The 22,740-nt window shown below is 42.4% G+C and overlaps 1 protein-coding gene across 3 annotated transcripts in view; it reads right to left on the bottom strand.

Annotated features, from left to right (window-relative positions):
- Positions 1-22,740, bottom strand: part of STAB2 (stabilin 2) — a 90,861-nt gene that overhangs the window by 47,812 nt on the left and 20,309 nt on the right. For all 3 annotated transcript variants that reach the window (XM_048500422.1, XM_048500421.1, XM_048500423.1), the window contains exons 10-21: positions 20,837-20,973; positions 19,763-19,865; positions 19,081-19,155; positions 18,161-18,259; positions 17,672-17,779; positions 15,739-15,870; positions 12,467-12,595; positions 9,027-9,083; positions 7,144-7,233; positions 5,931-6,126; positions 4,925-5,020; positions 3,061-3,106 (exon numbers count right to left, since the gene is read on the bottom strand). In XM_048500422.1, coding sequence (XP_048356379.1) covers positions 3,061-3,106; positions 4,925-5,020; positions 5,931-6,126; positions 7,144-7,233; positions 9,027-9,083; positions 12,467-12,595; positions 15,739-15,870; positions 17,672-17,779; positions 18,161-18,259; positions 19,081-19,155; positions 19,763-19,865; positions 20,837-20,973 — 1,268 coding nt within the window. The remainder of the gene's footprint in view (positions 1-3,060; positions 3,107-4,924; positions 5,021-5,930; positions 6,127-7,143; positions 7,234-9,026; positions 9,084-12,466; positions 12,596-15,738; positions 15,871-17,671; positions 17,780-18,160; positions 18,260-19,080; positions 19,156-19,762; positions 19,866-20,836; positions 20,974-22,740) is intronic.

The raw sequence follows: 22,740 nt of genomic DNA on the forward strand, positions 1-22,740 counted from the left end.
TTTCTTTACGTTCTAAGTAGAATACAATGTTCCAGGGTCTCCAATTATGATTGTTGTTAGCCCTTTATATTTGTATATGCTGGTCAAATGATTGAATAAAAATCTAATCTGTTCTGGTCCTGTCTGCCCTCCATCATGTCACCTGATAGAAGAGGACTTTCCAGGGTCGGGCCCAGCAATGTCTATCTCATGAATCTGAAGTATATGATCTCCTCAGGGAAACTCATGGATCTGGACTATATGATCTGGTGACTGATATGCAGTGATGTAGGTATAGATTTTTTAATGGGGTGGGTTCGGGGTGTGTGGCCACGGCCCCATTCACCCTTGGGGGTGTGGCCATGCCTCCCCAAGCCACGGCCCTGGCCTCAGTGCTTATAAAAGCAGCTGTCCAAGGCCAGGGACAGCAGACTCCCCTGCCCCGCCCACCCTGCATCCCTGCACCTGCTGGCCTCCCAGTCAGCAGTCCCTTCTGCCCTCCTGTTCGTGCAGAGGGGGAGCTAGGGAAAATGGAGTCTGGTGCAACATCTGAGTTTTGCGCTCCATGGGCGGCTGCTGTGATGCTGGAATCGACCCCCAAACAGCATCACTTTCAATGGTGTTTGAACTAGGGAGCCCAGATTCTCCTTTTAAATCCACCTTAAAGGGAGAATCTGGGGTCCCCAATTAAAACAACATTGAAAGTGATGCTGTTTTGGGGTGGATTATCCCCTACCCTGAAACAGTATCACTTTCAATGTTTAAACTGGGAACCTCAGATTCTCCCTTTAAATCCATGCCGAAAGGGTGGGATTTAAAAGGAGAATCTGGGGAAATTTTTTTTGGGGGGATGCCTGCTGTCAGGAGTGCAATTGTTAAGCTAGCAGCACCAAACTTTCAGGGTATATTTAGAAGACTCTCATGATGATACCACCCAGGTTTGGTGAAGTTCGGTTCAGGGAAACTAAAGTTATGGACCCTCAAATGTGTAGCTCCCATCCTCTATTAGCTAACATTAAAAACAATGGGTATGGGGCACCCCCTTTGGGAGACCATAACTATAGACCCCTTGAACCAAACCTCACCAAACCTGGGTGGTATCATCAGGAGAGCCTCCCAAAAAATCCCTGAAATTTTTGGTGCTGCTAGCCTAAAAACAGCACCTCCACAGGCCACAAACTGAAAAAACACTTTAAAAATACAAAAAAAACCACAAGCGGGGGGCAGAGCTGCAAGGGGGGGGGTTGAACCCAGGAAGCCCCCTTACCTATGTCCGTGCTGATATGACATTTTATGAACAAAATTTGAAGTTATACATCAGAGAGTCCTTCAAGGACTCTGTTCATTTTCTTGCTTTTCAACACTCTATGTGTGTGCTTCCCTAACTTCCCCTGCCTATTGCATATTCTTTTTTCCTTCTCTGTAGTTCCTGGTCTGTCCATCTTTACTTGCAACCATTTTCTTCCCAGAACTTCTTCTCAACTGGCCTTTTTGCCTAGCCAAGTGTGGAGAAATTGGTCATATCATTTTAATTTCTCCAGTCTGTAGCTGTGTCAGCTAAAAGTCATGCCCAGCTGAAAACTATGTTCTTTCTGAATTGGACCCTAATCATCTTAGTAAGTAATTACATCTGTTAGCAATTATGACTGTTGGCCAAGCTGACTCAGCGAATTTCCTAGAGAACGTTATTGGTCTGTTCATACCACCTGACGGGTAGTTTATGTACAACTACCTTTCAATGCTCTCATTAGAATCTATCTTTTTCTCTTTGTTTTCACTGCTGTTACTCTGTTTCGATATACTGTCTGTTATCTGAAGTATTTTCAACTTGTTAATTGTTGCCAGTTAGTCTTATCAGTAATATTTATTGTTATTCTCTGCTTGCATTGGCTGTAAGGAAAACTACGCTACTGAATGTTTTAAACTGTTATAATTATATCTTGCATATGCAGTTTCAGTTGAGTTTATTGAGCAGGAGCGGCTCTCAATAAACTTTAAAATATATTTTTCTAAGAAGTTTATGTTTCTGTATTTATGCGTGCATTTTTACAAAATCCTAACCCACGTTTCTTTGTTAAGAGTAGGCAGTAAGCTTATCTCTTCTTTACACCAAGCTATTCCTGAACTCCTTTCAGCATTGGGAAAGTCGCTCGGGGGCACTGGGCGCCAGATGCTCCTGATGTAGTCTCATTTGCTTAATGTGACAGCTGTAACTACCACATTTTTACACATCAAAGTTTGCCACCCAATATTTTTTGACCAATGAGTTGACCCCCATGAGTTAAATGAGTTAAAAACATTTGGTGTTGTTCTACAAAGTTGGGGTTCCCTTGGGTTTGCAAAAGCCTACATTATAGATTTGCATGACACAGTTTTGTGTATTTTTTTGTGTGCAGCATAGATGCAGACCACATATAACCACTAATGTGCATACCACAAGATACCTCTAGAGAAACTTCATTTTTAAGCTAGATGGAAAACTTTTAGGTGTTTTTAAAAAGAAAAAAGACATACATTGGAAGAAACGTTAAAAAGCCCAGTGCTTTTGTATTATAAATTGATGGCTTAAAAAGAAAGCCTTTAAATAAATAGTGATGTTTGGAGACAAATGGTGAACCAGATGGACAATTAATTTTAGTTTATGGGAAATGACTGAAGGTGGTGATTAATTATTCATATTCTGCTTGTCTCACTGAATTGTGAACTAAAGTACTGTATTCGTAGCTTGCATGCTTATTTCACTGAAGTTTTCGTGGGCTATGTTTTTGGCATGCATAATACAATTTTTAAAAAGGAAAAAGAAAAAAAGATGATTAGGTCTGCTAAAAGAGTACCTGGTGCCCATAAAGTTTGGGGAGACGATGAAGATTCCCTTGCCCAGCCTTACTAATCCATACGGTTGAACAGCAGGATCAGTGTGGGCGGTAATAGTTCTAGTCAATGAGCAATGCAAAATCCCCACGCTAGCTGCTGCCGCTTCTTTTCTGAGACCTCCCCCCTTCCACCCATACACTTCAAAAATAGTTCTGTGGTCAATCAAGCAAAGTTGACTTCAATTAACTGGTCTGATGTCGTACATACTTAGCGCTGGTGTGACAAGTATTGTTGCAGCTATCATCTTTGATTTCTGGGGAAGCAAAAAAAGGAAGAAAAAGCCTTCATTAGAGTGCAGTCGGAGTGACAGCCTCCCTTTCCATTTGACCTTGCCTGTATAAGAACTATATTGATACTGCAGATCACACGATCCAGATGTTTATGGATGGCCTTCCCCAATTTAGAAAATCTTCCTGAACATTATGCAAAAATCTAGCCTGCAACTTCTTTCCTAGACAGTTTTTACTTTTTCTAAAAACGTAAGAGAGTTGAATTACAACATTCACCTGCACTTGAAATTGTTTCAATTTTTTTTGCCATCAAGTCACAACAGACTGATGGTGACCCCTAGTGGCATTTTCAAGGCAAGAGTTGTTCAGAGATGGTTTGCCATTGCCGACCTCCACTTCAATCCTGGTATCCTTTGCAGGTCTCTTATCCAAATACTCTACCCTTTTCAATAAAAAGAACTAAGTAGAATTGTAACTTCATTCACCACGTGTTGGACCATCTTTGTTTTAGAATGCTCCACTTGGGTTCCAGTGCCTACCTAAAACAGAACTAGGTAGTTACAATTCGACTTAGGTTTTTTTTGTTGAAAAGGATAGAACCAGGGTCAGGGTCTAGAGCAGGGGTAGGCAACCTGCGGCTCTCCAGATGTTCAGGAACTATAATTCCCATCAGCCTCTGTCAGCATGGCCAGTGGCCAATGCTGGTAAGTGACTAAGGAGTAATAGTTCCTGACGAGCATCTGGAAACCACCTTCCACTGCTCTAACAGGAAGTGTGTGACTTCAGTCCCAGGCCACCAGGCAAGCTTTCATGGTATGCGTGAGGATTTGAACCTGGTCTACCTTACCCACCATGTTGAAGAGCTGATAGGGAACAACCTGAGTGCTCTAGAGTGTGTGACTGGTCCCAGGCCACCAGGCAAGCTTTCATGGTATGCGTGAGGATTTGAACCTGGTCTACCTTACCCACCACATCACACTGCTGCTTTTCCTTAAAAATATACATCTTGCCTTGAAAAGCAGCCAACCAGCAAGCCTACCTTGACCCTGCAGCTGCCCTCCACTCGACCACCCTCTCTCTCAGCCACACATGTGGGCACACATGCGTGCTTGTGAACGCACACACACAGAGGCCCATGTGCACACCCCCACACATACATAGGCTACACCAGGGTCTGCAACCTGTGGCTCTCCAGATGTTCATGGACTACAATTCCCATCAGCCCCTTGCAGCATGGCCAAGCGTTAAGCATGAGTATGCAAGACATCTGCAGAGAAACACAGCTTCCCTGTGCTAAACTTCTAATTGAGGAGAGTGCTGCTGCTTTTCCTTTAAAACTCACCAGGCACCATGTGGCAAGTTGGAAAGCCAAGACCTTTCCCCTGCCAGCTGGCATAAGTCGAAATCCCTGCCTCCCTAATATTACCCCAAAATTCTCTGCCACCCTCTTACTGCCCCCAAATTCCTCACGGCCCCCCTTTATGTTTCCACCACTCCAGGGGGACAGTACCACCCACTTTGGGAATCCCTAGTATATCCCAAAGGAAAACTATGCCATGCAATTATGCTCCATGTGTAGCTATCATACAAACTATACGGGTTTGCCCTTTAATTTGTGTATTGTGTCTACAGTCTACTACTTCCTTGGTACTTAAGAAACATCACATAGCTGTAGCTGTACAAACATTGTTCAGTTTGGTTTTCATGAAGACTCAAGGGAGTATAGAGAAAGTGAAGTCCATTCTCTTTTATAATTTTAGCTGGACAACCGGACTCAGGAACATGCCATTTAGAGAATGGACCTGCATCTTTGGATCTGCATTGAGGACAGCCACACTTACCTGTATCACATTTCACACCTCTCCAGCCAACATCACATTCACAAGAGCCATCCCCTTTTATGCCACTGCTGCACTTCCCATGGATGCAGACACAGTCTAAATGCAAGGAGGTGACAAGCTTCAAAATCTCACTCAAAAGTAAATCTCACTCAATATTCATGGCTATATTGACCGCATTTGTTCCTTTCAGATTAGAGCAGAGGGGAAAATTACCCAACCTTGAAACCAAATTGGGTACCCAAAGGCTGGGTGAAACAAAACCTCATCAAACAACGAAATATATTTATTACAAAGTGCTCATGCATGCGAATATTTAAAACAAGCCCTTATGACAGAAAAGGCAAGGTTGATGATCTAAAACAGTGGTGGCGAACCTATGGCACACCCCACACACACACACACACACATAGGCTGGCCTGGGCCTGATCCTTTACCTGGGAGTAAGATCGGTTGCTGGCAATGGGGCTTGCTTCTGAGTAAACCCTCCTACGATCGTGATTCACCCATTTGAAGCATTGCACGGTTGCTTCACTAAGCTTACTCCTGAGTAACACGTGCCTTGGAGCCAACAGTTTTTTCTAAACTAAAACCTCAGTATTCAGGTTAAATTGCCTTGTTGGCACTTTGCAATAAATAAGTGGGTTTTGGGTTGCAAGTTGGGCACTCGGCCTCGAAAAAGTTCGCCAGCACTGATCTAAAACCACATGCCAAATGTATTTTAAGCCCCAGGCCTTCTTCAGGGTTTAGTTACAACATGTTATGCACACGTACACATAAATACAACATTTAGAATGATTAGAATCTTGTGCCAGGCCATGTATGTACTTTAAAATGAATTCCAGTTGATACTAAAGCATGTTTAGACTTGTGAAAGCACACATCCCGAGAATGTAGTTCCTTCTGATTGGACTGACGTTACATTCAATATCATCCTTGCAGCATCTGTGACTGACACGTTTAGAATCTTACAGTGTTATCCAGTTATGAATCATCTGGAGTTTTATACCTTGGTCACAGTTGATGCCATATTTGCCGTCAATGCAGCTATCACAGGCCAGTCCTTTGAAGCCCACTTCACACTCACAAAAGCCTGTGCCATTGATGCCATCCAAGCAAATTCCATTCCCAAAGCAAATATTTCCAGCTACTTGTGGACAAGGCTCACACTGTGCCCCATAGAAACCTGCACAACATTCTCTGGTCTGGAAAGAAAAACTACATAAGGCAAATGTGAGGCACATGTAAGAAAATACAAGAAGGGCATTTGAGAAAAATCTTGTGGATTAAGGTTGGATACACTTGAGTCAGCCCGGGTATCATGCTTTGTACTGACTGACTACATCCAACTATATATATACATGTGGCAGTAATTTCCTAGCATTCTGTGTCTGTCAAATGCCAGAATGTCACACTAGGTTGACAGAGAAACACAAGTTACGGATCTGGCTGGGAATAAAGGAGGAAAAATGGAAGAAAGTTTCTTCTCCAGTTTCTTCATGGGAGAAGCATTTGCTAAAGTTTTCAAGTTGGGGAACTGGATCATTTCTAGTTTACCACTCAACATCCTTGGCCAGCCAGAGTATGCTTCCACAGATGCTGGCCAAAGCCAATTGAGGATATAAAAAGGGAGACAAAGTAACTGGGAGGTGGTAGTTTGGAAGATTTGCCAGTTAACAGTGAAAATAGTTGGGTTCAGGTCATCTTTACCACAGCAGCGCCATGAGGGAGGTTAGGCTGAGAGTATGACTGGCTCAAAGTCACCCAACAAGCTCCCTTGGATTTGAATTTTGGTCTCCTGGATTGATGCTGGCTGTGGGAACTGAGGCCCCTTCCGCACATGCAAAATAATGCATTTTCAAACCACTTTCACAATTGTTTGCAAGTGGATTTTGCTATTCCGCACAGCTTCAAAGAGCCCTGAAAGCAGTTTGAAAGTGCATTATTCTGCGTGTGTGGAATGAGCCTGAGAGTATTCTTTGCTCTGTAGTAAATCCAAGGGGTTCCTGCTAATGGAACATGATATAAAGGCTAAGAGAGTACTCAAGCGAAGATGAATTTCTAGATGACCTTAAGGGGAAAGTACAAGGGAGACAGCAATACTTTAACAAAGATCCTAAAATTAACTTCTAACAATTCTACATAATTGACCCCTAGGGAAACATCCTCTCTTGCCTGTGTACTAATGTAATGACCAATTAAAATTAAACCAAAATACTCACAATTACAGTCTTAGCACATTGTACGCGGCATCCTTTTTCCAATAAGCGCGCTAAAGGTTTGTAGTAGAGGCAGATTTGTTTGCTCCCTTCCTGTACAATAGGGTGACATTTTTATGACTCTTGGACAGGTGGCTTTTATACATTAAATTATTACACCAAATCCATCACAGGCTGATTATGCACAAGGTGTCTGCTGCTTGATGGAGGCAAATGTCAGTCTCAGCAGCCTTTCTTGTATGGACGTATTTCCTCAAGCCCTGCTTTCACCTTCCATTCTCTCTGCAGCAAGCAAGACCACTTGTAACACAATTTTAATTTTCTTCGCCATAAGAGCAGGGAAGATTTGCCAGCGAGAACAGCTTTGCTCCAGAACTCTTCCTTCTGTCCACAGCCAACCTGCCTAGCCTCACCCCTTCCACTCCCTTATGCTGCTTTGCACACCTTCCCCCTCACCCCCATTCCTGTTGCTGACTCTTTCCCACTTCTTGTCCTGCTGGAGTGTGAATAAACATCTTGGCAATCAAAAAGCTACTTTTGCCAGGAATTTCCGCTGACAGGAAAATATGTTTTCTGATTTGTTTTTGTTGTTACTGCTCAATGTTTTTAGTCTGAAGTGGTTTTTAGTCTGAAGCAATTAATATACAACTCTGCAACTAGAACTTATCAATGTGATCCAAGCTGCAATGTGATCCAATGTGATCCAAGCTGCAGCAAGTTTAAAGTTACGTACATATCTAAGTTTTCCATAGTGTCACAGGAGTCTGTCAGATGGCCTTCTACTGTGGGGGGCTTTTTAGAGTTATCACAGTTGCACACCAAAGAAAATCATATATACAGTAAATTAATGAGAAGAGGTAACAGGATTGAAGAAATAAACTTTGCTCTCAGACTCTGCATCTTTTACCAAATGTATGCACAGAGCCTTACATATATCCAGTCACCTATACATAGTCTCCATGTGATGGGGGACACTCAGGATTCCATGACTGCATGGATAGAAAGACATATGGACAACAATGTTACATTGGAGTCTCTGCACTTGTTCAAATGGACATGTGGAATTTTGCGGCTGCAGCCAACGAGTACAGTTGCCAACAACCTGGAGAAAGAAATGTCCTGCCCTTTTAATAAACACTCAAACCATGGAAATGGACTGCTAAAGGTTTTCATGGTAATGAAAATACATAACATCACCTGGTAAGTTATAGCCCATTAAGCCTCCTTATAACAGGTAGGTCATTTTTTTCCTCCAGGCAGTTCGCAACCCAAATGATGGTGGTCCTGTATTCACTGAACACATGAATAGCAATAACACACACAGTCCCCTGTAAACAAAAAACCGTGAGATTCCACCAAAGAGAGTTCTCTAATCTCCTTCTTCAGCTTGATGAGCTAAAAACTCAGGGCAGTATCTAGACCTTCCTGTGAGTTCAAACTGTAAAGCACATGACCACTCCCCAGACCCCACAGCAGATAACATGAACCCCTGCACAAGGACATACTTTGAAGTAGCAACTTCTGACCATTACCTGCATGCCGAGGCCACATGCCGAGGCCACAGCCCTGCTCCCCTCAGTGCCCCTCATATATCCCAATAATGTAAACTAGCCAACAGTACTTCAGACTCCTGGGCATTGATGCAACTATGGGAGGCACATAGAGAACTGGGAACAGGATGAATGGATTGCACCCTTGATTCCATCCCAAATGGAAATTCATTCAATAGGCACAGGCAGATATGGCATAGTAGCTTTGAGTCTTAGGAGATAAGGTAGGGTATGAATATTTTAAGTAAATAAATAGCAGTAAGATTCTAATGGAATTCAGCAGAATTCACATAAAGCTTTTACATATAAATAAGTTTACAGGAATGCAATACCTACCACCACTGTAGTTCCAAGAGGACAGCCGCGGGTGAATATACAGGGCAAACAGCTTCTCTTGAAAAATAAACAGAATGCACATTTGCAGAATAGGGAAGCACAGTATATGCTTATGCATTTCTGTTCTAATGCTGTATTATTGCATGCTCAGCCAGTGGCGTTATCACTTTGTATCTGAATAAACATCAAATATGTATGCTTACAATACTCCTGGACAGCTGATAACATTGGCCTTGACACAATTAAGCTTCAGAGGTACCTTTGTAGGCTTTACCAGGATTAAATGGACATCAATTTGTGTCTTTTAATTTGCCCTCCCATTGCCAATCACAGGGATCACCAATGAGGTACTTGTGAACACCACAACACCCATTGACACTTTTCATGGTGTCCTCCAAGTGTTCCCAAAAAGTGGGCAGATCCAGGTGGGCCTTTTTCTTGCAGGACTTCTGATTGGCTGGGCAGATATGTAGAAGTTGTTTCAGCAACAGCTACCACCACAGCACAAGGATTTTTACTGTGTGTATGAGACTTACTGTGTGTATGAGAGGAAGCAGTTTTAAATAATAATGTGTTCATTTTAAATGGCATCCTGTCAAACAGAGTTTCTGCCTGAAATATTGAACAGTTACTATTTACAGTTATGCATAACCTCGCTTCCCGACATTTGTAAACTCTGCCTCCTGCAGCAGCCGTTTTGTAGCTGTACCCTCCACTATGTATCAGAACTCCAAGGACGCCCACAGGCTCAAACCATTTGGAAACCAACTGTTCCACCCTTTCTGCGTTTACTGCCCTGATGTACAAAAATCAGCAAATAATAAGCAAGAGATAAGTCAGACTTTTGGACAAAATGAGGCAGTTCGTCCTCTGCTTAGTTCACCCAATAATTTTCATCTATAACCTATCCGTCTCACAGAATTATTATGAAAATCAAAGGGGAGGTACATTAAATGGTAGTGAATTTGCTTGGGTTTTTTTACACGCAGTTACACCTTATGTGTTTATTTCAATTATGTATTTCTTTTAAATGATTTTTTCTTTTACCAGTGCAATCCCCAGGATTATTTCACGGAGAATAATAGGGGAGGGGTGGAAGAAACTTTAACACCATTTTCTCACTTGATATAGCTATCCTGAGCTGCTTTTGCATCCACCGGGGGAAAAAGGGTAGTTGTAAGTTTCTTGCAGGAGGAATACAAGTAATTAAATACGCTCCGTATGCAGCTTGACCAAGGCGGATCGGTGCTGCTGGTTTTGTTAGACCTTACCCTTGGCGTTTGATGTAGTGCGATCCGCGACTAGCACGACCCACCGCCTGGCCGTTTCCGGGATACGGGGCACTGTCCTTCAATGGATTGCCTCGTTTCCCCGGGACCGTTGCCAGCAAGTGTGGTGCGGGGACCAAGCCTCTCGGAGGTGCCCACTTCAATGTGGGGTGCCTCAGGGAGCGCTGCTGTCCCCGCTATTATTTAACATCTATATCACGACCACTTGCTCAGCGCAGTGCGGAGCTTTGGGCTGATTTGTCCACCAGTGCAGCTGATGACACTCAGCTCATTCTGTTGTTGGATGGAGGAGCTGTCACGGCCCCTGCAGCTCTGGCATTGTTTGGAGGCGGTCGCTGGTTGGTTACAGCAGAGCAGGCTGAAACTGAATCCATCGAAGACGGAGATCCTTTGGCTACGGAGCGCAGGGGGGAGGCAGGGGATTTTCAGCCGACGGAGTGGGAGGGGACCATTTTGGCGCCCGGCCCCTCTGTCCGCAGTCTGGGGGGTCCACCTGGATTAGATCTCTTTCAATGGAGACCCAGGTTGCCCTTGTAACCCGGACTGCATTTTTCCATCTTCGGCAGGCCCGGCGGCTGGCCCCCTTCCTCTCTCAGGCAGACCTGGCCGCACCTTGATACATGCAGCGGTCACCTCCAGGCTTGACTGGCAGCCAGCTCTGGCGGGCCTTCCCTTAGCCTGATTCGGAAGCTGAAGCCTGGTGTAACATGCAGCCCGGCGTTTGCTCACAGAAACCTTCTGTGATCATATTCAACCTGTGCTGCGCCAGCTGCACTGGCATACAGTGAAATTCCGAATCATCTTCAAGGTGTGGGTTTTAACCTTGAAGGCCTTCTGGCGACCTGGGACCCTCGTACCTTCGGGACCGCATCACCCTTATGCCCCTACTCGGCCTCTGCGATCCTTAGAGGCCAATTTGGTGGCGGTTCCTGGCCCCTCGATGATGCGGCTGGCCTCCTGCGGGCCAGGTTGCTTTACGACCCTGGCCCCAGCCTGGTGGAACACTCTTCCTCCAGCTGTCGGGCCCCTCACCCCGGGACCTTGATGAGAGTTCCATGGGGCCTGTAAGACCGAGTTGTTCCACCGGGCCTTTGGAGTGTCAATTAAGCTGAGTGGCGCCCCCTTCCCCCTCCCCCTCTCCTTCCCCCCCCTGCATCTTCTTGCACATACCATCTGTTGCACTTTACCACCTATTATCCTCCCAGAGAGGAACCTGACCCCTCCCTTTTCTTTTACTGGGGTGATCTAAATTGAATTGGCCATAATAGGGCACCTATTATGATGCTAACCGCTGTTTTTAAGTAGTTTTTAATGGTTTTTAGTATTATATTGTTGTTATCGATTTAATTAATTGTATATGTGAATGTTGTTCACCGCCCAGAGCCCCCAGGGGATGGGGCAGTTTATAAATCGAAACAATAAATAAATAAAATAAATAAATAGTGGTTTTTTTCAGGAAAAAGGTGACATGGGAAAAATTGTTAGTATCTTTTTTTCCATTTCTCCCGATCCCTCAAGTTTTACTCCTTGGTCAAGCAATAGCTGCAGGAAGTAAACATAGAAGAAAACTACATGGTCCAGACAAATCCTAATGTAGTTCATGAAACAAGAAATTTGAAGAGCTCTGTTCAAGTCCAGTAGTACCTTACAGACCAGCAAGATTTTCAGGATATAAGCTTTAAAAAAACCAAAGGGGTCCAGTTTGATTGATGAAAACTTATACCCCCAAAATGTTGTTGGTCTCACTGATTCACAGGTTCACCATAAGCCAGACGCAACCTGACGGTATTTAACACAACACACACACAAGGTGCTTCTGGATTCGAATTTGGCACTTCTACTGCAGAACAATAAAGCTACAATTCTGAAACACATCCGAAGAAGACAATATATTTGTCTTCCATGATGGAGCTCAGGGGCTAACCCTCTGCCCTCTCCTCTGCCAGTTGAAGTATTAAACATATAACTAAGTATGTTTGGGTGGGCGCCATCTCCTGTCACTGCTAGAGAAATTAGAAAGATGAAGGGAATAAAACAGTAACATAAATATTAAAAACATATGCAAAAGGGCACAGCATTTTTTAAAAATATATTTAAAAATGTAACTAGATTAAAAACCGACATAAATTTACACAGAAGGATAAAACTTACAGTTATTATCACTGTATCATTGGTATCACATCGGTTCTTCTTGATTTCCATCACTTTTCCCAGTCCATGGATTATTCCTTTCTCAGTTGCAACATTTGGATAATTTATAGGTGCTTCATTTACATAGAGCTACATAAAAGTTTTATCATTAGCATGCAATGTTGAAACAAATATTGAGTTTGTGAACTTTATAGAGCAAATGTATTCGCCTTTACTAGCAAGTGATCAGTATCTTGGGTAGATATTTACTTTACCCAGCAATGAAGGCAATCAAGATTATTTGGATTATAGTTTGCTCCCTGCCCCCACAATTTTTCGTCATGCCTTTCAAAAACCATTTGGATGCAGCTTCTGCTCCAGATCAATCACTAAATATTCAGTTTTCCACACTATCTTTTTATTTAAAGTAGAAATTCATTTTTGGTTTAATAAAAGTGATGAGAATCACAGAAGACAAATGACTTGTCTTATATAAACAAATATACAGAAACATGTAAACTGTTACAGAATAGTACAGTTCAGGATTTTGAGAACAGTGTCTTCTTTGGATTTTAAATTTGGGTTTATTATTAATCCATAAGAACATAAGAACATAAGAACTAGCCTGCTGGATCAGACCAGAGTCCATCTAGTCCAGCATTCTGCTACTCGCAGTGGCCCACCAGGTGCCTTTGGGAGCTCACATGCAGGAGGTGAAAGCAATGGCCTGCTGCTGCTGCTGCTGCTCCTGAGCACCTGGTCTGCTAAGGCATTTGCAATCTGAGATCAAGGAGGATCAAGATTGGTAGCCATAAATCGACTTCTCCTCCATAAATCTGTCCAGAAGCCCTTTTAAAGCTATCCAGGTTGAAGTAGCCATCACCACCTCCTGTGGCAGCATATTCCAAACACCAATCTACGTTAGCGTGAGAGAAGAAGTGTTTGTTGTACAACAGTCCTAATTCTTCCTCCCAGCATTTTCAATGAATGCCCCCTGGTTCTAGTATTGTGAGAAAGAGAGAAAAATTTCTCTCTGTCAACATTCTCTACCCCATGCATAATTTTATAGACTTCAATCATATCCCCCCTCAGACGTCTCCTCTCCAAACTAAAGAGTCCCAAATGCTGCAGCCTCTCCTCATAAGGAAGGTGCTCCAATTCTTCAATCATCCTTGTTGCCCTTCTCTGCACTTTTTCTATCTCTTCGATATCCTTTTTGAGATGTGGCGACCAGAACTGAACACAGTACTCCAAGTGCGGTCGCACCACTGCTTTATATAAGGGCAAGACAATCCTTGCAGTTTTATTATCAACTCCTTTCCTAATTATCCCCAGCATAGAGTTTGCCTTTTTCACAGCTGCCATGCATTGAATGGACATTCCCATGGAACTATCCACTAAGACGCCCAAATCCCTTTCCTGGTCTGTGACTGATAGCACTGATCCCTGTAGCATGTATATGAAGTTTAATCCATGCTAAATTTACGTATTGTTTTTATCTTGTACTATGAATGATTTAACTTGTTGGAAGCCACTCTGTGCCCTGCTTGTTGAGAAAAGAGCAGGATACAAAACAAAAATAAATAAATAAAATAAATTAGAAGTCTGTATTTGCAGAAGTACTGAAATAATATCTTCTGAAGAATGTTACCTCTGTTTATATTTACACATCTGATCAGTTCAGTAGATGTGCAGGCATACTTTGGCCATAGCAAGACATTAGTATAGTGTTTATCATTAGAGCACAAGGCACTCATAAGGGTAAATTGTTTCCTTTCCTGGAATTGTTGGTGCAGGAGTTACTAATGAACTAGATGGGGTTAGACACAAATTCTTATTTGCATGACTCCCCTGTTTACTTATTGGGTTGGGTGTGATTCTAAAATCCCTAGGGCATGTAAGGGCTTCCACCCATCTTTCCCTTACATTCACTCATGCAATTTCTTTCAGATAAAAATTAGACCATTCCCTGCTTTGTAGATGCAGAGATGCAAGTGTTAACAGCCCAATCCACACCCTGAGGCTGCCGAGCAAAGTGCCATTGTTTTGCCACTGGACCATCTCCAGAGGATTCAGGGTGGCAGTAAACCCCCCCCCCCGCCACATGGAAACCCTCCACGGTGCTTAATGGAGACATAGCACCCTTTTGGGTGGCATAAGTCTGAAGCCCTGGCCACCCTAAAGCCTGAGTGGAAGTCAGTTCCCCCCCTGGGACTGCCATGGCCTGCCCCCTCCACCCTTGCAATGCTGGCGTTGCTCCATGGCAGCGTTGATTGAATGCCAGCATTGCTCCATGGCAGCACCCACTTCTGGGTTTCACCACCATGTGGGTGCCTGGCCACTGGCACCTTTGCCCTCTCCACCGGCAGGGGTTGCCCCTTATGCTGGCAGAGGAGGTAAAAGCCTGGCACTGCTCCCACTCCCCAATTTGGAATGGGCTGCTGATGTGGATGAGAGCCACTGGGGAAGGAGTGACTTAACTCTGCCCCGTTGCACCATTCCCTAATACTCACTGTCCTCCACAGCTGCTTTAAACTCCATGAGGGAAAAGAAGATCGGCACAGGGAAGCCCCCGTCTGCTTTTGCAACATTTGGCCTCATGTTCTGGTAAACACAAAACCTTTCACCATGTTATGTGCCATGGCGGCGGGATACGGTGGGGGAAGATAATAAAAGGTATTATATGGATTTTGTTCTTGGAGCTTTGGATTTTTTTTTTTGGACCAACACCACTATAAACTACTTGTCTACAATAAAGACACCTCTCTTTTTTCTTCCTTATAGCAGCCTGATGGGTAAGTGTGTGTACATACATAAATCACGTTCCAATTGGGGTCAGCAGCTAAAACATCCCTTCTCTAGTGCCAGGGTACTAATCTATGCTGGGACCCCCAGGAGCTGTACTTTACTGCTCAGTGACATGACTGGAGATTCCCAGAAGCACATGTGGTTTAGTCTTGTAATATTAAGAAGAGGGATCTCTGGTTGAGGCCAGAAGGTAATGTTGATTCATTGGCTCTCAACCTCTCTAAATTCCAACATGAGTTCTTATATCATCACTTAATGTAGACATTTAATTTTTACACACAACAAGGAGACTCATTAACTGAGAATGCAAATACACTTATACTAATGGTGTCCCTAGGTGAACTCAAGTAATGTCAAACATTAATATGCTGCTCACTGAAGCCAATGGAGCCTCTTATAAGACAGTAAGTTAATCAAACATTAAGCCATTTCCTGTATCAGGTGTCAGGATAAATAACAAAGCTATCTGATTTTATATATGGTACCTGAGCATTATGGATGAAAAATCCTACTCTAAATGAAAATCCAAGCATGGTGTCCCTGAACATCCCATTATGCAAGTCATTCTTGAAGAGCTTTTCCTCTAGAAGAACATGGAACCGGATTTGGTCTTCATCCTGAGAATAATATTATCAAATGTAATTATTAACCAGCACATTAACAGGAGGAATACACCAAACAATTTGTGAGAATACCAATCAGCAGCAAACAATATTTTAAAAGTTCTGTTTTCAGTTCCTTTAGGCTGGAAACAGTTAAAATATTTTAAGAGAGTTCATGGTGATGTGAAAGAGACCATCATTGTTCACAGACCTATTATAAGTTGAGTCCCCTCCAGGCTGAATTGGCCATTTAACTTACAGGGAAATTTACTGTGGGCCACCGGTGGACAGCTGTAAGTACAGACAAGTCCCAGCAACACTGCCAGATCCTCAGGGGCAATTTCGCTCTGAATATCAGTAATAGTTATAGCAAAATAACAATAGTAAAAATGCCCATTGCTGGAACTGCTCAGTTGATTTGTTCCTACAGCTCTGGCTGGCAGGGCCACATAGTCTGGCTTGTTTCAGAACCTTTTAACCTCCCAGTCCACTCCTGATTCTGACAGCTTGGTTGTTACACTGGTTGCTGCCTTGACACCATGGAGGTAAGGCAAGATAGAAACATGATAAATAAGTAAACAGAACACTGTATTGTCGAAGGCTTTCAAAACAGAACATTGCCGACAGTGTGAACATATCCTATTGTTGCCTCTGCCAACAAAATTTTCAAGCTTTCGAAGAACTTCCTAAACTTATTCAGAGATAACAATGGGATGAATTTGCACATCATGAACAAGGACAAAAAAACAGTGGTGGTTCTTGTGTCAAGCAAAGAATGGGAAAACTAGCTTCAAATCCCTTTTCTGCCTTGAGGCTCACTGGGTGCTCTAAAGTCTGACACCTGCTAATTCTACAAGGCCCGGAAGATGCCTGCTGAGAACTTAATTCCTATGCATTAAAACATGAGTAGGGATACATGGCATTCTGAAGCTGCAATGTCATTTCCAGAGAAGCTGCTAGAGAAAGAGGGCTAAGAAGGCCCCCTCAAGCTAGTTTTGAACTTGAAATATTGGTTTCTAGGCCTACTTTAAGATTAAAAAAAAACCCCTCAGTCAAATACACAACCAAATGCTAGGGATGTACTTTATCTAGTACCTAAAAAGATATTCTTGCTGTTAATGATATTATAATTAATCATGAAAATTAAAAATCGGTAGTCTTCAGAAAATGTTGGCTTTAACTATTCTTTTGGACCCTGACTGTCTGTTGTGAATGACAAAGGGAAGGGAGAAGAGTGATTCTGGAATATTCCTCAGTCAGCAGAGTTCCATTGATGTGGCCACTGAACAAGGGTACGCTGATAGATCTTTCACAGTGTCTTTCCCGATCACATACTGGCTCACAACTGAGAGCTCACCCAAAGCAGGTAAGGACAGAAGGACAGTGTCTATTCCTGCAAGGTAGAGAGATGGCCTAACTTCCCCATTAAATGCAGTCCCCACCAATGGCATTACAAACTATTTGTATATGCTCTGCCCTTCTTATGCCTCCCGAGCGAGCCATGCTACTTTGCCTATAGAATAGGATCCCTGTGCTTGAAATCTGGAGGCAGGATCCCTTAGTTGGTGGTCCTAATCCCTAAGAATTTCAACTATACCAGTTCTAGTACCAATGCCTGTTAGTCGGGACTGTGAAGTCACAGGGAATGGCACAAGCTGGCTGGATGAACGCTTTCCACCATACTTGCATAATACCATTGACCTCCCTATGAGTAATGTCTGCATTTTCAGTTTCATTCTGAAGCACCAAATGCAAAGAAAGCTCTGGAGCAGTTATGCCTCAATAAAAACTTGAGAACTGCAAAATGAATACATACCAGAGAGGTCATCTGTTTACTCTTGAGGTAACTTTTAATGGCATAGTCGTCCGGGGCAAAAATGGTATAAGTACCAGCTGCTTCTATTTCGCTTGCCAATTTATATTGCTATAACAACGAAGGAACACAAATATGCTTTTACTTTCTAAAAATGTAGTTATTTTTCAATGTGAACGGATGGCTTCATGCAGAACACATATAAGATGATGCTTCCTTGCCCCAAAGGAGTTTACAATTTAAAATTTTACATATGAAACACAATAGGATGGGGAAAAATGGAGGTGGGAATAAACAGAAATAATCTTTATTAATGTCAATTATAAGGGGCTAAGACTGATTTAGCGTAAGGAAGAGTTAGGCTGTTCCATGAGCTTCACTTAAAAGGTGGGTTTGGAGGAGGAGTTTCAAAGCGGTGAGAGCATTTAGAATTTTGCTATTTCAAGCATAACATCACATGCCAGATCTAAGGGGAAAAGCACAAATACTTGCAATAATATATCCCATGAAAATGGAGTAGTCTGGCATCTGTGCTAAACGGACAAGAAGTCTTGGTGGTATGGATCTCACTCCTCTGTGGGGTGCAAGAACCTGAGTACAAAAGCACAATTTAAACCAGCTAATACTGCTTTGATTGCAGAAGGAAGCCTCAATATTGTCTAAAATATAATTTGGAAGAGGGCACAATTTTCCTTTACAGCTGTTCAAGAAGAAGCTAAGAATCTATTTGCATCAGTAACTAGTATATACCTCAACTGTCATTTTATTGAAAAACAGAATTGCAAAGATTTACATGACCTTCCCTCCTTTTTTAAAAAACAAAATGAAAAAAATTCACTACAAGGTGACAAAATTTTTGTAAATCTTCAGGGGACGCCTGTTCTTAAAAACAGGACTAGGTTATTTACTTTATTCTCAGAATGGGAAGGGGTCACCAGGATCATCCAGTTCAACCCCCAGCCAATGTAGAAACTACAATTACACTATCCCTGACAAGCAGGTATCCAATTGATACTAAAAACTCTAGTGACAAGGAAACCAGTCAATTTCACCAGACAAGCCACCAAATGATCACTTGGGGTCACACAATAAGGGAGGAAGCAATTCACTGGAAGAGCTTGATTTGGCACCAGCCATTGCACTGTGAGAGGAAATGGGTCCTGCCTTCTCAACCTGACTGCTTGTGGCACAGGAGAATGAATTTACCTTTCCCGGATGGCAAAATGCCTTGAACTGGCCCTGCTGATAAACTTGAGCTAACATAGTGAAACAGATGTTACTTTCACTGAAAGAATTGCATATGGCTCCAACAACACATTTTCCCTAAGTTATATCTCTGCTCTACATACTTTTTTTAAAAAAAAGATTACTTCTCCTGCCATCCTAACCATTTGTAAAATACTTGCAAATACCTTATCAATAATGTGTATAATTCCATTTGTGGCTACAATATCACCAGTGACAATGTTTGCTCCAGCAAAGAGGTTCTGTAAATAAGGAAGAGGAAAAAGATAGGATAATTTATTCCAAACTTAATTGCTACTGGGTTAGGATCTGTGGAGTATCCTCAATGTATCCAAGAAGAGGCATGGAATGGAAAAAATCTTCTTTGTATGCTTCATGTGTCCTATAAGTTTGTAATATCACATTGGCCAATTATGCAGGAGGCCCCTGTGACACACTGGCAACTGAACTCTGGTGCAGCAAACTTCCTTGTACTGACATACAAGAAAGTTGCTGTGTGCCTACTGCTCTTGCTCTCCGCTTTCCCTGTGGAAAGCAAGAACACTTCAGGAATGTGCCTGATGCCACAGCAGGGCAGAGAGGAGGTAACTTCCCCCGTCTGTAATTATTCTGGCTGGACACTGAGAAGGCACAGTAGAATTGAAAGCACGCTCACCTCACATTTACCTAAGTGCATCTAAGATGATAATTTAAAAGTCTGTCCATTTATGCAAAGAAACCGTATCTCGGACAATACTGAAGAACCAAAAGACTCTCCAGGTGTGCAACAAAAGTCTATGAAAACATGAGAGTGCCCCAAGAAATGATATTTTCTCCTTTGATCAGAATAAAAGGTACTGGTACACTCACGCCATTTCCTCTCGATGGTGGGAGAATGCCATCATGCAGATCGTCAGACAAAGATACGTTCTGGAGGTCATCAACTGTGTAAGCTCCATCTAATATATGATACCTAATGGAAATACAGTTAGGTTTCAATGATGTCAGAAGTTATGGTTATTTTCTTCAATACTGAATTGGGAGCTTATTTCTGCTTCAATCATTATCTCAGCCAGGAGCAATTTCCCATGATATTGTATGAAGTTTGGAAGTTACTTCTCCATATTGCTGTGGCTCAGTTTGTATCCGGGAATCACTTGGCTGAGAGAAATGGTGACCACCTGAACCCTGCCCTCACAATCTAAACTTTACCTTTTGTGCTGATTGGGCAGTAATTAAGTGGAAAGGAATCTAAGGACTGACATCCTCCATGTGATTCTTGGATATAAGCTGCCTGCATCAGCTTTAGTGTGCAAGAAACCTAAAGTAAGCAGCTTCTACATTCTACAATTGTATGAATTGCTTTCCCAAATTCCACCCTATTACAAAGGTGCAAATCTCAGTTTAGTTTTGCAGTGCTGGAGATATAGATGGATACCTGAGTTTCAGTGAGGCTTGAAAACAGATTTCTGACATAGAGGAATGAATTGAGTAGCAAGAAAACAGGGGAAACATACTTACAAGCCTAGAGTCTATTTCTCCTGTTTCAGAAAACACCCCCAGAGAAATCACCCCATAGACAGAGAAAATATATGGTAGACATTGTTGTCTTTAAGGACAAAAGTGTTGGATCCTAGGTTCCAATCAAAACTTTTCCATGAAAATTGAAGAAGTCATTTTTTAAACAAAGAATTATTGACCTAGTACAGGAAGTACAACATGAATGAAACATGTGAATATGGATTCCTTCTCTGTAGGTAACTTAGGTAAGTTAGTATTTTTCAAAGCTAGCCCCTCATGTTTAACCCCATTTAACTCTGCAGCTGAATTTGTGCCTGACTGACAAGGCTATTAAAAGAATTAAGGAAAAAATTTCTGTAAAGTCCTTCAATCTTCTGTAAATTATAAACCAAACAAAGATTATGACAGAAGTACTCAACACACTTCATTAGGGCTGGGATGTTGTTTCTTGACATACGAACAGCTTTCTCATCTTGGTCCATGTCTTCAATTGCTCGTTGAGAAGGCACAAAGACAGTTAGATTTGACATATCTGTCAGCAGCACTGTAATTGCACCTGTCTAAATCACAGGAGGAAATATATCAACGCATTGAAAGGCTTCTGTGGCTGAAAGGAAGTTCAAATAGTTATAAAAACGAGATTTAAAAAGAGGAAACTAGCAATCATACAATGATTGATTATGAACTAAAAATTCCCATGAGTTACTTTGGTATCAGATTTTTGTGGAAAGAGAAAAACAGATTCTTCCTTCTATCTCATAAAAGGACAACTAAATGGTGGGGGCAGGGGTTGCCATCAAGTCACAGCTGACTTATGGTGAACCTGTATGGGTTTTCAAAGCAAGAGGTGCTGGGAGGTAGTTAGCCATTGCCTGCCTCCGTGTCACGACCCTGGCATTCCTTGGAGGTCTTCCTCCCAAATACTAGCCAATATCAGAAAACCAAAGGTCAAAATACCACACCAGAGCTTCCCACAGAGAGGTATTTAGCAGTCTTTAAGGCATCTTATTCTGAGACGGGCTATAATAAGTCAGGGCCTAACCAGATAGTACACATACCTCATATAAAGATATGGGAATCCATAATGTTATCCAAATGAATATTCATGCGTGTCTTTTCCTCCATCTCCATTACATGTGAAATCTGAGGGACATGTTACTAGGGTAGACATTGGGAAGGGCAGCACGGAAGAAAATGTGATTAAACCCTCTGAGATAGCTCATGTGGTACTGGTGGGTTTTCCAGGCTGTGTGGCCGTGGTCTGGTGGATTTCATTCCTAACGTTTCGCCTGCATCTGTGGCTGGCATCTTCAGAGGTGTATCCACCAGACCACAGCCACACAGCCCGGAAAACCCACCAAAACCAGTTGAATCCGGCCGTGAAAGCCTTTGACAATACATAGCTCATGTGCTTTGAATACAAAAGATTTTGGGTTCATCCCCAAGCACTAAGTGGGGGATCACAGATGGCAAAGATGAGAAAGATCTTTGGTTGAAATTTTGGAGAACTATCTTCACAACAGCCTTTTGGCATAGTTTAAGTTAAGCATGTATCTGTTCCTAGGTCACTCAGCAAACATTCCTACCAGAGTAGGGATTCAAACCTGGGTCTCCCAGATCTTTGTCTAACACTTTAACCTACCATGAAATAATCTTTATTCATTTCAATTATTATCTACCATTCAATTCTTTCATTCATCTCCTGAAGATTTTTTTCAAAGCAATCCCACCTTCATTAGCACTCTAGAAGATGCTATCCTATGCTTTCTCCTTAAACCACTCAACTTCATTTGGGGACAATGATTTTAGAGGATACAGGAAGCAGAGAAGTCCAGAAGCAAACTAAACGGGGTGGGGGTGGGGGTGTCAGGCAGGACTCAGTCAGCAATGATGGGAATAGAACTGCCGATCACTTCCTCTTTGCTTTTAATATTTGTCTTTGTTTGCCTGATAGTGTGTGAACTGTGCTGGAATTATTAAACTCACTGACATACAGTTGACCAGAAATTATGTTGAGCGTCACAAAATATTGGACATTCTGTTGATTAGAATGAAAGTCTGCCATCTGGAAAGTTAAAACATTAATACTAGGATATTGTGTTGCAGAAAATTTTTAACGAAGTAATTTAAATAATATAAGAAAGGGGGAAGAAGAAACCTTCATTTTTTTCAAAGGGCTGAGAGGAGAAAAAAAACTTGAAATGCCCCTTCCTTTCTCAGTTGCAGTGCAGAAATGACTAGTAAAAGAAGAAGAAAGGGGAAGGGGGAAAAAAGAAGCATAGATCAACAACAAACGGAAGATGATTGACTGCTAGTGGAGGAGGAAG

Source organism: Sphaerodactylus townsendi, linkage group LG06 (genome assembly GCF_021028975.2).
Source record: "Sphaerodactylus townsendi isolate TG3544 linkage group LG06, MPM_Stown_v2.3, whole genome shotgun sequence".
Classification (NCBI taxonomy): domain Eukaryota; kingdom Metazoa; phylum Chordata; class Lepidosauria; order Squamata; family Sphaerodactylidae; genus Sphaerodactylus; species Sphaerodactylus townsendi.